General features: G+C 36.3%; 1 protein-coding gene across 2 annotated transcripts in view; it reads right to left on the minus strand.

Moving 5' to 3' along the window:
• LOC101744934 (lachesin) overlaps positions 1-15,802 on the minus strand; it is a 93,030-nt gene that overhangs the window by 15,840 nt on the left and 61,388 nt on the right. Inside the window, exons 6-7 of one of the 2 annotated variants that reach the window (XM_038018783.2) lie at positions 9,762-9,884; positions 1,826-2,000 (exon numbers count right to left, since the gene is read on the minus strand). In XM_038018783.2, coding sequence (XP_037874711.1) covers positions 1,826-2,000; positions 9,762-9,884 — 298 coding nt within the window. Of the gene's footprint in view, positions 1-1,825; positions 2,001-9,761; positions 9,891-15,802 lie in introns of both variants that reach the window. The other variant, XM_012690156.4, reaches the window with a different exon arrangement.

Here is a 15,802-nt window from a genome sequence, read left to right on the forward strand (position 1 = left end):
AATCAAACCCGCAAAATTATAATTTGCGTAATCACTGGTGGTAGGATCTCTTGTGAGTCCGCACGGGTAGGTACCACCACCCCGCCTATTTCCGCCGTGAAGCAGTAATGCGTTTCGATTCGAAGGGTGGGGTAGCCGTTGGAACTATACTTGAGACCTTAGAACTTGTATCTCGAGGTGGGTGGCGCATTTACGTTGTAGATGTCTATGGGCTCCAGTAACCACTTAACACCAGGTGGCCTGTGAGCTCGTCCATCCATCTAAGCAATAAAAAAGAAAAAGAAAAAGAAAGTCATATATTATTGAACTGTAACTGACCTTTCGGTCTATTGTTTTCTAAGTAATTTTTGATTAATTCGTACACTGGCTTAAAAGAATGCTCCACGAGCTTTGGCTTCATGTTTATTTTTAATTAGCGTAGAATAAAAGACGTCCATTGATCTGGTATGATCGGGAATAATAGAGCATTGATCAGGTACTGGAAACAACGGACATCGAATCCTGAATGACGATCAAGTCTCAATTATTTCTAGAGAGTAATTGTATAACCCGGAATAATCATAAGCGGTGTATTTGTGCTCAACTTCTTCCTGTCATGAGTACAAATTATCCGTCTTCACTAATAGTGTAATCCTATTTCCTGACTAAAAGATAGGGTACTAAGACGAAGAAAAAGAGGAGTTAACTTAAAGTTTAGTAATAGAATAAATGCATGAGGACTCCGGATGAGTAGATCTTATTACTGCGTGGACTCAACACGTTCTACCCACCAATCGACATTATTAAGGTGACACGGCATGTAGATTTGGAGCCCAAAATATTCTCTACCGAGCAACCAAGGCAACGCAGAGGAAGTCATAGTAAGTAAATTTAGTTTACATACACAAAACGAATGTCTACAGAAAATTATCTACAAATACAAAATTAAATACATTCACTTAAACAAATCATGGTCACTTACAAATTAATAATATCAGTATTGTTGCGCTGGTAAGAGTAACGCCATCTATCGCCGAATAGCAGAAAGGAATATCAAAGGAACTAGTAACACCGAGAACGCTCGAGAAGTACAACGCCATCTATCGTCAGATAGCGGAAACACATATCGAAGCTTCTCGACTTGCCCAGAATGTTCTCGATAAATTTAGGGATGTCGTATCAACTATAAAAGCGTTGCAGAGATGGCACGATATATATCGGATCTATTCGAAGCGAAACAGCGAACGGATCACCTAAAGCAAAACGGAAGAAGTGAATCGAGATTTTTCAATTATTCGTTAAGTGTTTTAAGTGTTAATACAATTTTAATTTGTACTTCGGTAGAATTTTTATTTATCCCCCATTCCAGCACGCAACAGTGTTTAATTTGTGCAAATCTAATATTATAAAGAAGAAAGATTTGTTTGTCTGTTTGTATTGAATAGGCTCCGAAACTACTGAACCGATTTGAAAAATTCTTTCACTGTTTGGAAGCTACACTATTCCCGAGTGACATGACGTTTTTTGAAAAAAATTAGGGATCCTTACTAAAACTCCAATAATGTAACCCAAAGTGTAAAAAAAATTACCTAAAATATTCTTTACGTCGCGTTCCCTGCGAAAACTGTTGATGATAGAATAAAATAATGTACTACGACTTTGTAGAACGCATTATTACTCACAAAAAGTGTCGCGACAGCATACGTCTAACTGTTATAGTTATGCGGCAATAAGTGTTCTTTTATTTAAAAAATAAAACAACGTCAAATATCATTGAAATTTTTGTTGACCCGAGCGGAGCCGGAGCGGGACGCTAGTTATTTAATAAAATTAATTTTTAATTTACCTGTACGAATTTTCTTCAGTATTGATCGCGTACTTCTTAGTCGGAAGTACCATTACGTTATCATAGACCCAGTAGGAGATGGCGCGGGGGTGGGCCTCCGTGTGGCAATCCACCGTCACGTCGGTGCCGGCCGGAGCACCCACTAGTTGATTCGGTACCCAGATCATGGGTGAAACTGGAACAAAAATTGAAATTAAACAAAAAAAAAATACATTTAATCTCGCATTCGTGGTATACTTATAACATCTGAATGTCAGACTTTAATTAATTTAAAGTTTTGCGATCATGAACAACTGGCATTACTGTTTATGTACCAAAAAACCTATGAATAAATGATTATATCAGAGGAAGTGAGAAAGTGGCCCCGGTGATTAACAAATTAAAGAGCGGACGGTTAGCGTGGTATGGACATGTGATGCGTAGAGAGAAGATGCATGTGACTAGGAGATGTATGGAAATTGTAGTGCAAGGTCTCCCTTCCTTCCTCGGTCCATCATCCATGTGACATGGATGGAGTGTGTGAATGACGATACGAGAGAGAAAGAAGTGAGTGTTGAAATGACGACTGATAGAAGACAATGGAATAGAAAACCTTGCTGTGCCGACCCCACCTAGTGGGATAAGGTGGAGAAAAAGAAGAAAAAGAGTACGAAAGAACGTATTGGAAAGTACTTAAAGGGCTTGAAGGGTAATTTTTTTTTTATTGCCCTTATAGGCTGACGTGAATACGGCCCACCTGATGGCGAGTAGTTACCGTCACTTATGGACGTCAGCAATGCCAGGGGTAAAGCAAGTCGCTGTCTTCCGTTTAGATGATAGGGTGTATCATAGACCTCCACGGCTAGGTATCACCAGCTTATTTCTGTATCGGAACAGTCATGCGCTTCGGCTTGAAGCTTACATTACAATTGTAAATTCAGTCACATGTCCCAAAGTGGGTGGTAGTATTCACGTTCTATATATATAGGCATTGATGATAATTTAGCATCATGTAGGTTGAGAGCTCAGTTTTCAGTCTATGGAAGAAATAAAAAGTCTCATGATAACTCATTTCTAATAATATATTATTCTGACTAACAACGCAAAATATTTATAAACAACTATTTTTCAGTTAACAGATAAAAGCAATTCCTAGGACTTAATACGACATGAACAATAAATAATTACAATTGAAAAATAATTAGATTGAATTATAATTTAGTCAATACATTTACATACATTGTTATTGTAATATATCTGAATAATTTTAATTTAGTTCTAATATTAATTTAATTTTAAACAATTTTTATGTTAAGTACGAAATAAAATTTGAAAGTAGGTATTTAGATTTCTTTACCAAGTGATTCTATTTTCGATGGCGGTACGTCAATTAAAATGTCGAAATTCGATATCTAAAATAGCCTTTTCAATTTCTTTAAGCTAAATGAGATGAAAAGAAAAATAGCACACTAAAAATAAACAAGAAAAATTCAAAGAAAGAAAGATTTATAAGATAAATATCGAAAATTCAAACTTATATTTTGTCGGAGAATATCAGTAAAGCTACCAATATTAATCGAGCGTTCAACTCTTTTAAAATGACGACCATTTACTGGAATCGATGCGATACGACAGAAATAGTATTTGGATTAATCTAGGGTTTTTTTATGTAAGTCAATATCAAGATTCAGCAAAATAATGAGGCTTCCTCTTAGTGATAGATGAAAATCGTCAATCACAATCGCAAATTACTGATGAACAACGATTCGAAGTCAATTGATCTTTCTTTTAACGTGTAAATTAATGCATGAATTTTTTTTTATTGCCTTTGTATGCAGACGAGCGTTCGGCTCATCTGATGGTAAGTGGTTACCGTCGCCCATGGACTTCAGCAATGCCAGGAGCAGAGCCAAGCCACTGCCTACCGTTAAGTACTCTCCATAAGCCTTGTTTGCAAAAATGTTCTCTGGAAGCGCACTGTGGATGAACGCAGTGGCTCCAGGTAGTATGGATGAACTCTACTCCGGTGGCGGGCGGTGCGATAATAAAAACGAGATGCCGGTATCAATGAAGGAGGAATCAATGGAGGTATCAATATAAATTTGGAAGTTCATTAATAAAAAATATCCAATTTCTTCAAATGACGCATCCATTACTATTAGAGACTAGATCTTTTTAAGGATTTGCGAATGGAATGATCTGGAGTGAGGAAAGGCCCGTTTGTTGATAGATGAAAGTTATTTGTAAGAACCATACAGATCAAAGCTATCTTAGCCCGTCATGTCGGAGTAGAATAGTTATAACGATGCGGCTACTGCCTTAAGCTGCAAGAATACGTAACAACGGATTCAGTTTCCCAGAACGATATTAAGTAATTCGAAAAGTAATTTAAGTACATGATGAGTTTTATTATGTTGTAACTCACATCACAAAATGGGTAGAAATGTAATAATTTACTTGGAACATGCCCCTCGGCGAGTGTATAAATTGTTCACTTTAAATTAGTATTTCTGTACTAATAATTTTTGTGGGCAATTTATGAAGTGGATACATTATTTATTATTTCTAGAATAGGTATATGGACCTGCTGACGATCAGCGTTTATCATAACTTGGACATCAGAAATGCCAGGAGTATAGCTGAGTCGCTGTTTGTCGTCAAGGACTCCTTTTAAACATCGTTAGACGGTGGATATGTCATTACGTTTAGAAGACACCGCGACAGGGTTTCAATTTCAGAGCCGGATAAGATGTAGCAAATTACCTTTGAACACACGGAGATTGAGCGCGAAATTTCCAGGATAAACTGGTTACGCAAAAAGGATTTACAGATTGAATAATTATCGTGAATAATTACTCGGGACTAGTACCTACTACCCTTGGAACATTTCTACTAAACTCTTGAATTACAAGATATTTTTTTAATTTTTTTATTGCTTAGTTGGGTGGAAGAGCTCACAACCTGGTGTTAAGTGGTTACTGGAGCCCATTGACATCTACAACGTAAATGCGCCACCCACATTGAGATATAAGTTCTAAGATCTCAGTATAGTTACAACGGCTGTCCCACCCTTCAAACCGAAACGCATTACTGCTTCACGGCAGAAATAGGCAGGGCCAATAATTATATGGTAAGTAGTAGTGTATATTAAGTATATAGTAAGTTATATACTATAAGGCTTATTTGTTAATACGATTTTTGTTCACGTAAAATTGAAAAGCAAATCTATTAATTTTACTGTATCTTATCAATCATAAGAGCGACCCAGGGAAACGAACGAGCAATTTATAAACTTCGTATGATGATGGATCGAGCCGAACTTTCCCGAGCTCATCCGAGCATCTCCGACGATTTTTCACGCAACGACGATAATAAAATCCACACCCAAGAACGTAATTCAAATTTCTGAGAGTTTATGATGGCAATTTTCACAAGGAATATTACTTCAACAGTGCGCGATACGTTTTAATATTCTATGACTTTTTAAAATATTTATATATAGTTGGAATTTTTATGTTCGCGCGACTTCATTATGGAGCAGGAGATAAAGCGTTCGCGTCGTAAATTGAACTTAGAATCACTCGTTTATAATTTATCAACCGTGCGGGACGTGTGAATAATTTAAAATTAGTATTATATCTATTACAATGAAACGGTCGTATATGTAAATTTTATGGCACTAAATTTGATTGAAGTTCAGGAAGCTGTGTCTGAAGAAGCTTAAGACGTATCTGCCATCCTTAAAATCATTCGATGGTTTGGTAATGAGTGGTAATCGAAGCTATCACTAGTCCATGAAGATAGAACTTTAACAGATCGTCGGAGTAGCAGAGTCATCAGGTCATAAAATACTCAAAAACGACTGGTCAAATCGTGATGAATCTTAAATGGAACCAAGTGAGAAGCACCAGCTCTTCATTAATCAAAACGTTTTCTCTTAGAAAAAAGTTCTGAGCTACACATAAAAAAGTTCTTGAGAAGAGGTATTTGAAAAATCCCACCTTTTTTACGTCGGTTAAAATTACAAAAATATTGTTTCCAAGCTATCCGCCAATTTCTTAGGGAAAAATAAAACATAATTTTATTTTCGATTTACAGACATTTTACAAAAATAATACTGGGTTTAAAATAGTAAAATATAATATGTATATTTCAACAAAATCTCCGGTTTTACGTAAACATAGCAAGTTTCCTTTAGATAACGTTGATTGTCTGCAATGGAAATCTTCGGAGGGTGCAGCCCTGCGGAAAAATATTATCTTTCAATTACCGTGGACATAGCCATTTATTTAGTCAGCTGCGAACGGTAACGCTGGTATTGTAAAATTGAAAACATTTCCCTTCGTCATAAACATGTTTTTTTGGATAAAAAGTATCAAGATAGGTTTGATTCAAGAACGCTAGCGTATGTTGACCCACGTGGACATGTAACACCATTTTGCCTAAGTCTCATACATGTAGCCACCCGTATTAAGACATAATGGTGGTCAATGGCGGTAATGGCATGCAGAGCTGCTTTGTACACTCTAGCGAGCTGCACGACAGCAAAACAGTTCCATAACTGCTGTGGATAGCAACCGAGTGTTGGTGTGTCACGCTTCCGACCCTGCATGCTGATGCTGGTTCAGTGGAGTACTCCAGAACGCTAACTGTACCGCCAGAGGCACGTCCTTAGGAACCTGGTAGGAGATTATGCTCCAGTCCGAAGAAAAAGACTACTTTATATCCGATATTTTTTTATTGCTTAGATAGGTGGACGAGCTCACCTGGTATTAAGTAGTTACTTGAGTCCATAAACATCTACAATCTAAATGCCGTCACCCACCTTGAGATATAAGTTCTAAGATCTCAGTATACAGTTACAACGGCTGCCCCACCCTTCAAACCGAAATGCATTACTGCTTCACGGCAGAAATAGGCAAGGCGGTGGTACCTACCCGCGCGGACTCACAAAGCGACCGTCACTGATCCTTAATTTCAGCAAATAAATAGGAACTATGTGTCGGGTTAATAAATACTTTAACATTACAAATTTAAGAAACAATGTCTATAATATTTTTATAATATTAATGTTGCGGAGTCTTTAATAAATTTTCGTAAGATCGGTATATCAGATTTGTACTAATAATTACTACTAATAATATTTATTTCAAAGTACCAAATGTATAGTAGAACGAATAACATGTACTATGCTAATCAATACTTATTAAAACAGTAAAACGCACAAGGAAACATTTACGAAAATCTTCTAAAGCATCGAAATAATATATTTTATTTCGCCTTTTCTGTATTTCCTGCCTGATTTCTTAATTAAAAAGGAAAATATTTACTGTAAATTTGTACTGGTTTGGTGAACAGGAAATTTGAGATTAAAAAAAAAAATTGTTTCATTGTGACAATTTTTTTTTTGAAGTTATACTTCTTTAGGCGCGTTATGAAAAATGTATGAGAGTGAAATTTTACGATGCGCGCGCACCGTGACACAAAATTAACAGAATGAAGTTGCCCACTAAATCGCTCATTACAATACGACCGACGTAACTTGGCGAGTCTGAATATAGCCGCAAGTGAACTTTCCGAACCGTACCGAGAATTACCGAATTTATACGATTTCAATGCCAAATGCCCAATATGCGTGTTTGAGGATGTTGTTTAATCGATTTTTTTTCAAATTGATTAAAATTTAAATATAAAAAAAAGAAATAAATTTAATAAAAATAAAGTATGATAAAGTATAACTTCTTACGCGCGTACATAAGTACACGCACCCTTTTTTTTTGAGCTTAGATGTGTGAACGAGCTCACAGCCCACCTGATGTTAATTGGTTACTGGAGCCCATAGACATCTATAACGTAAATGTGCCACCTACTTTGAGATATAAGTTCTAAGATCTTAGTATAGTTACAACGGCTGCCCCACCCTTCAAGCCGAAACGCATTACTGCATATGTACTGTATGTACTAATGTATGTATGTTTTTTTATGAATAATCTTATTTAAAATCGTGAGCTGAATGAGGCCAAATAAATAATACCACTGTCACATTATTTTTACATTATTTTCTTTGTATTTTTTTCGTAAAATCTGAATTTTCTTTGAACTTCATGGAGAATGGATTGCTATATACGATACAAAGCTACGTTCGTACTTTTAGTTAAAAAATAATTCGAAAACAATTTTATAACGAATTCTATGACTCGAGTAAGAGATTTCTATTACATTTAATTAACAAGTATACCAAACCACACCAAAGCAAAACTAAAGAGCAACAGTAACAGCAACAGAACGTAAGGATTTTGTAAAATTTTCAAGATAGTTGTATTATTTTTAAGGTTACTTTATTTGTATAGTATTCGTTGATGATACGCTTTATATTTTGTAGTCAGTCATTAGCTTGTCCGGCATTGTAAAATAATTAGAATATAACATGGATAAAGTTACAATTAATACAATTATCAGGTTGCCACGTAGAAATACTGTTGGTGGGAGCAAAGACTGTTGTAGGGATGAGGTACGTTGGGGCTAGCGGAGGAAATGGGCACAGTGGGGAAGAAGGGAGTGGCGGAGAAGGAAGTCAGGGGAGACAAACGAGAAAGAGGGGGTACTCTGTAGTGAGTGCTAATTTTATAAATTTGAATAATGGAATTACGAAGAATACAGTACGGATTTAAGTAAACTACTGCAGTTTGTGTTTTATTTCCTGTCTGGTGGAAGCATAGTTTATAAGTAGTCACAGCCTATCTGTTCATCACTGGTAACCACTGCTTCCTACTAGCAACACATCGATGGTAATTATATTTATGCTAAAAAGAATGCAATAATTGTTCTAAGAACGAAACGAAATCTCTATATAAACCACTCTCTGAGATCTCACTCGAGCAAACCGCGTAGACAGAAATTGAATAGTCGATAAAACATTATTAAATTAACAGCTCAATTTAGCTAACTGTGTTTGGTTAATCAAACATTGGTGCTGATCTTCCGAACAAAGGCTCTATGGTTCAATGAACCGCAGTTGACCCGGATCAAGATTAATAAAGCTCGTATAGATATACATAATCATATTATTATTATTTACTTCTCAGAATGTGTTATAGAAAGTCCTAAAATTAGCGTAATAATTTATACCTCTCAACATTAAAACTCAAATTGAACATTCCAAATTTTACATTAGTCGTAGAGAAGTTTAACCCCTTAGGAACAGGGTAAAGAAACTAATTCACATAAAATGCTATATATTTTTCGAATGTAATTAGATTAAAAGAACAGACTAGCTTACACAAATTATTTTACTTGTTCAAGAGTCTGCAGCAGAAATGTAATAAAGATTTAATTTATATCAATTTAAATGTCATGATAGCACGCTTTGCTGAATGTCTAATGTTTAATGTTATCTCCTAAAGCCGCAGCCGAGACTTAATGTGAACTAACATGTGATATCAATGAATTAGTATTCGGTCACTGGTGAAAGATAGCAGTATTTAGGTAGTACTACTTACTTAGCAGGAACAGGTTGCAGTATATACAATATATACAACAACTTTTGCTACGATCACAAACGCAATAATTATTCCAAATCACAACAGATTAGGTATACTAGGTATAGTATTACGACAGCTCAAATGTCGTTCAAATTCTTATAAAAAATCCAGGTTAACAGTATTTATGTACCCTTCTTTAATAGGTAAGTTTAGGAACACACAAGCATTTACAGGTAAATTCCAAAAAGAAAAATCTATGAATCTATTTAACACGCAGTAGAAAATATTTAAAATTCCACAGTAAATTATTCTTAATGGTTTCTTTCTAATTCTTATGGTTGATAAGAATACGGAAAGGAAAAGCTTGAAAAACAGAGGAGTCAGAATCGAAGTTTGCATAAATTTGATACTTACATTTTACCTTTCCACCTAACTATTCGCAAAACGATGAAATATAAAGTATCATAATTACTTACACTCAACGTCCACAATAATCCTCTTGGAGACAGACGGAGGCACAGCGTTGGTAGCAATGCAGAGGTACGCGCCCATTTCCGTGCGACTTATGCGTTGAAGATTCAGCATTTCACCTTCGTACACTGTCACTAGAACAAACGGCAGTGTATTAGGGACATTTTGAGGATTTCTGTTCAGTAAAATACGGTACCAAGCGTAATTACTGAGTTTACAAGTATTCTGGGATCTTATATGGCGTGAGCTCATATTTTGACCGTGACTAACAAACCTCATACAGCATTAACTGGTGGATTTAGACAATTAAGATTGAAAGATTTTTTATTTTTGTGTTAACCCTAAACCGTACAAGGAATAAGACAATGACATTTACCAAACCAATTACCTTAATTTGCTTTGTTTACTAGGCTGCACTAAAAGTATCGGGAATGGAATATTTCCACTGTTCCTGTCATATTAAAATCTTTTTAATTGAAAACTCTTTGGTTTTAAAAATCGAATACCATTTATTTATTTAAAAAAAGATTCTCGGTCTTGTCACGAGGTTTTGTCAAACTTGTTTAGTCGTTGAGAAAATGGAATTGACTCGAGAAAATTCAAGAGCGATGATTTATTATGACTTTCGAAGTGGTTTAACACAAAAACAGTGTGTTGACCGGATGATTTCTGCATTTGCTGATAAAGCCCCATCCAAAACCACAATTTATCGCTGGTTTGCTGAGTTTCAACGTGGACGTGTCAAGCTCAGTGATGATCCCCGTCAAGGTCGTCCAAAAACTGCAGTCACCCAAGAAAACGTTGATGCTGTGCGTAAGCTGATTGAGGAAGATCGACATGTGACATACCGCGAAATTCAGGCAACTTTAGACATTGGCATGAGTCAAATACAAATAATCTTGCATGAACAATTAGGTGTAAAAAAGTTGTTTTCCCGATGGATACCGCATTCGCTCTGTGAAGAGCAAAAAGCGGCTCGCGTTACTTGGTGCATCAGAACTCTCGAAAGATTCCACGCAGGATCCTCAAATGCTGTATACAACATTGTATCAGGTGACGAATCCTGGATATACGCGTACGAACCCGAAACAAAAAACCAGTCACGAGTTTGGGTGTTCGAAAATGAGTTAAAGCCAACAAAAATTGTTCGTTCACGGAGTGTTGCAAAAAAAATGGTGGCCACGTTTGTCTCCAAAACCGGCCATGTTACGACTATTCCTCTTGAGGGACAAAGAACGGTTAATGCAGAATGGTATGCTAGCATTTGTTTGCCACAGGTCGTTTCTGAACTCCGTAAAGAGAACTGCAACCGCCGCATCATCCTCCATCACGACAATGCGAGTTCTCACACCGCGCACAGAACAAGAGTTTTTAGAGCAAGAAAACATAGAATTATTAGACCATCCGCCGTACAGCCCCGACCTAAGCCCTAATGATTTCTATACTTTCCCTAAAATAAAGAATAAATTGCGTGGACAGAGATTTTCATCACCTGAAGAAGCTGTGGACGCCTACAAAACGGCCATTTTTGAGACCCCAACTTCCGATTGGAATGTTTGCTTCAATGATTGGTTCCATCGTATGGAAAAATGTGTCAAATTTCGCGGAAAATACTTCGAAAAGCAATAAATACATTTTTAAATAGTAATGTTGTGTCACTTCGTTAATTCCCGAAATTTTCAGTGCCGCCCTCGTAGTCTTTCATACATAGATGGGTGACATTTAATACGAGATTTTCACGCACCTTCTACAATCAGAGCTCTGGATCTGTTTTTTACTTTATTGCTTCGATAGGTAGGTGAGGTCAGGGCCCATCTGGTATTAAATAGTTACCGGAGCTTATAGACATCACAAGGTAGATTCCATCATATGCCTTGAGACATAAGATCGAAGTTTCATATTGTTCAAAGGTTTTCCATCTCTTCACGATGTATGTATGACTGGTTCGCGACAGAAATGGGTATATTGGCAGTAATTATTAAAATTTATAAATAAATTTTGAGCATTCTATTTTTTGCACGAACTCATTTTAGCATTTTCCTAAAAAAATAGTATCTACTTGCCCGACAAAGTCACATCTTTAGATACGAGTGTCATGTAGAATCTTGAATAAATATAAGTAAAATGTCTCACGTCACAATACGTTAAAATTACTAAATTACTAAACTAAAGTACTAAATTAATACAATAAATTAAAACACATCCTCATATCGCTAAAGCTGATATTGTTATAAAGCATGATCGAATGATAAATATAATTATGTATATATTATTACCTATGTATGTTATATACGCCCTGCCCACAAGTAGCTTACCATAAATACTTAAATATGTAAAACAGGTACTGTACAGCTAAATCCTTCTTTGTACCAAAAAACAAATCGAGTTACAATCTCTATTTCGATCCTTTTCGCCAGTAGGGTCTCAGTTTCAAATTCGATCACAATCGGGCTCTCTCCAATTAATGTTTCAAATTCCTGAAATTTTAAAGGAGCGTTGCTGGTTGAAATTAAAAATTCGACTGCCGTCCGTTTTGGGTCGACATCGAGTGCCCAAATGAGTTTTCCCGTATTTACAATTAGGTGGCGTTCCGTCGCCGACACGAATCTACAATGAATATAATGAGAGCCCCCTACTGAATACATTTACCGGGCGTTTACCGTTTAGATTCGGACCGTGAAATAATCTCACTGAAAAACTATACAGTGGTTTTAAAGCTTTGCCATTAATCAGGATCATTAACATCAAACCACAGACATTCATTGATGAACACGGACCTCCAACAACGTTCGCCATAGTGATATTTTTATCTTCTTCTTCTTCTTTTTTTTCTCCACCTTATCCCACTAGGTGGAGTCGGCACAGCTATTTTTTTCTTTCATTCTCTTCCTTCAGCCGTCATCTCAACACTCGCTTCTCTCTCACGATATGAGAGAGAGAGGAGCATTCACACACTGCATTCATGTCTTTTTCGGTCCCCCGCTACCATTTCCATACATCTCCTAGTCACATGCATCTTCTCTCTACTATGTTAACCGTCCGCTCTTTAATTTGTTAATAACCGGGGATACTTTCACACTTCCTCTTATATACTCATTACTACTATTATCTAAATCTATCTATTTTTATCTATTTGTATATCTAAATTGTAGTGTAAATGCTTATGAAAAAGAAATGCAAATAATAGACAGAAAAAACGGATGTTGTAAAAGAAACACCAAAAGACCCCCCCTGTGGCATGTTGCAATAGATATAGGTATGGAGATAAAACCCAAGAAGAATGATGTTAGACAGGCAGCCAGTTGTAAAATACATGCCAAATCCCAATACAGCACGAAAAAAGGAAATGCTGTTCCGACCCTACGTGATGTTGGTTACGTGCATTCAGAAGAGAAAGAACATTGGATCGAAGCGCATAACTATATATCCGATTAGTCTCGCTGCCAGCGTGGGTTAGAACAAATATTTGTGGTTAAATTGGACCTTATAAAGAAAATATTGTGCTTTGTTCGAGAATAGTATTGTACCTTATTATTTTTATATTAATTTATATTATTTTAAGGGACCAGACATTCCGCTGAACTTAATTTAGCCTCATTAAAACAAAATTACACGATCCTGATAAAATCGGTATGATAATAGTGCCAAAAAAACCTAACATAACTAACCCCGTGTATAACCGAACAAAAACATCTATTGTACTGGTGAAACCCAATTAAACAGCTTTGGAAAAACTTCCAAAATTAATTCACGTTAAAAAAACAAGAATCGGGCACCCTATTCGAAGTGCCGAATAGCACTCGACTTGACCTGTTCGACAAAAGCGTACAAATAAAAAAATCGGATTTGAAACGACCGTATTAATTTAAACAAAAGATTAACACGAATGAGGATTGAAAACGGGTTCTGATGCCGAGCGTAATTAAAACATTTGTTGGAGGGAGTCCTTTGCAAATAATCGTAACAGATGGGCGTGACATGTCGAAATTTAGGGCTGTATGCCGCTTCTTAAATAAACAAACACGAGTCGTCCCTGAATTAAAGGATTTGAGGCCCTGTTAGAGGCGCCTCATTGTGTAGTGATAGGGCTTTTCTTGGTATTGGTCATTGATCGAGGATAATCTGTTGAAGTAGTAGCAAAACAAATTTAAATTATAAGTTTTAAATACTAGTATAATTTTGTATTATAAATAGGGAGTGTCATGACAAATATGAGTTCATAAAATATGAATGATGATCAAACGAATGAGTTCATATGCGGTTTGTACATAATATGTAATGGCTGTCTTACCCTTTAAATCGGTATGCATTAGCGCTACGCGGCAAAAATAGATGGAACGGTGGTAGCTACATATAAAAAAAAGCTTAGTTACGCAAATCTAAAGTCAAATGAGTAGTACCTATATAATAAAATAAATATTAAATCCTATAATCGTACAAAACACAAAAGTTCATCTAAAGCAATCGGATCAGCACTTGCGGAGATTAGCGTGAACAAAAACGAGAAACAGCCAAAAATCTACAAAAAATGTTTGTGATTTAAAATAAATAAATAAAAAAGATTCACGGATATAATGTAAAGTGTATGACTTAAAGTCCCTGTGCTTTTATTATTATGTAGACTGGTACAAAAACTACAATAGGTAATAGTAATGATAGGCAATCTTCGCAGCCACAAATTTTTATGACACAAAATACATGCTACCGATTTTGTTTCAAAAAAATTACATTTACGTTACGTTTGGTGTTTAATACATACATACACACGACTGTATATTAAAGTAATTCTATTAGTCCTATACAATTATCATCTATAGCTCAAGTTGAAAACGATGATTAGCAATTGATTTTCTTCGAATATTAAATTCAAAGAAAGACATATAAATACAATAAAACAGTAAAAATCCTGGTAAGATATTCGTACGGTACCGGTCGTAAGACTTCAAAAATAAATAAAAACAAGAATAGAATCTATAGCAGCCCTACACTAAGAGGTGAACGGACTGGGTCACACACAATTAGCGACAAGTGCACCCTTCACACCGCACGTTAATTCTCGCACGGAACAAGGAAATCGCTCTTAAATTTAAACTCCAATTTTCGGGTTTTTGTCGAGCGCTACCCGAATAGGTGCTTCTGTCGTTTAATTTGGCGAAACTCAGCTTTTCCTGAGCTATAATTATCTGCCTTTGCGTTAATCCTTTTCAGTGGATTTCATGTAGGTGAGATGAATTAGGGATGCTATGTATTTTAATACTCTATTATATTATATTTTACTGCTTTAAATTTGATGATTCGAAAATTCATGGTAAAGTGCCGTTAAATTAAAGACTTTTGATTTATAAAGCATAAGTCCAACTTCGCGTGGAGTACTGCTCCCACTTCTGGGCCGGGACTCCTAAGTCCCAGCTACTTCCATTTAACTCCACACAGAAGAGAGCCGTTCGGATTGTCGATAATCCCATTCTCAGGGATCGTTTGGAGCCTCTGGATTTGTGGAGGGACTTCAGCTCTTTCTATATTTTGTAACGTATTTTCCATGGGGAGTGCTCTAAAGGATTGTTTGAGATGATCCCATCATCTCGTTTTTACCATTGCACCGCCCGCCACCGGGGTAGAGTTCATCATACTACCTAGACCCACTGCGCTCATCCAAAGAACTTTTTGCCACGTACCATCCGGCTTTAAAATAAGCTCCTCTCCACGGTGTTTCTCGAGCACTATGATATGTCCTTCTTCAAACGAGGATTGTGGAGAGTTTTTAAAGGTAGGCAGCGGCTTGGCTCTGCCTCTGGCGTTATTGAAGTCCCTGAGCGACGGTAACCACTTACCATCAGGTGGGCCGTATGCTTAAGGCATATGAGGCAATAGAAGGGCAACAAATATATAAAAACAGATTATTGTTTTTCATGGATTGCCAGAAACACAGTCAAGCTTCTGCAAGCTGATAGTTTTATTTTATTTTAAAATCTTTTCCAATGAAAGATAAGAGAAATTAATGAGTTTTGTTACACACGAATTCATTATTTCTAATTCATTCAAAATC

The sequence above is a fragment of the Bombyx mori genome, chromosome 22 (assembly GCF_030269925.1).
Source record: "Bombyx mori chromosome 22, ASM3026992v2".
Lineage (NCBI taxonomy): Eukaryota > Metazoa > Arthropoda > Insecta > Lepidoptera > Bombycidae > Bombyx > Bombyx mori.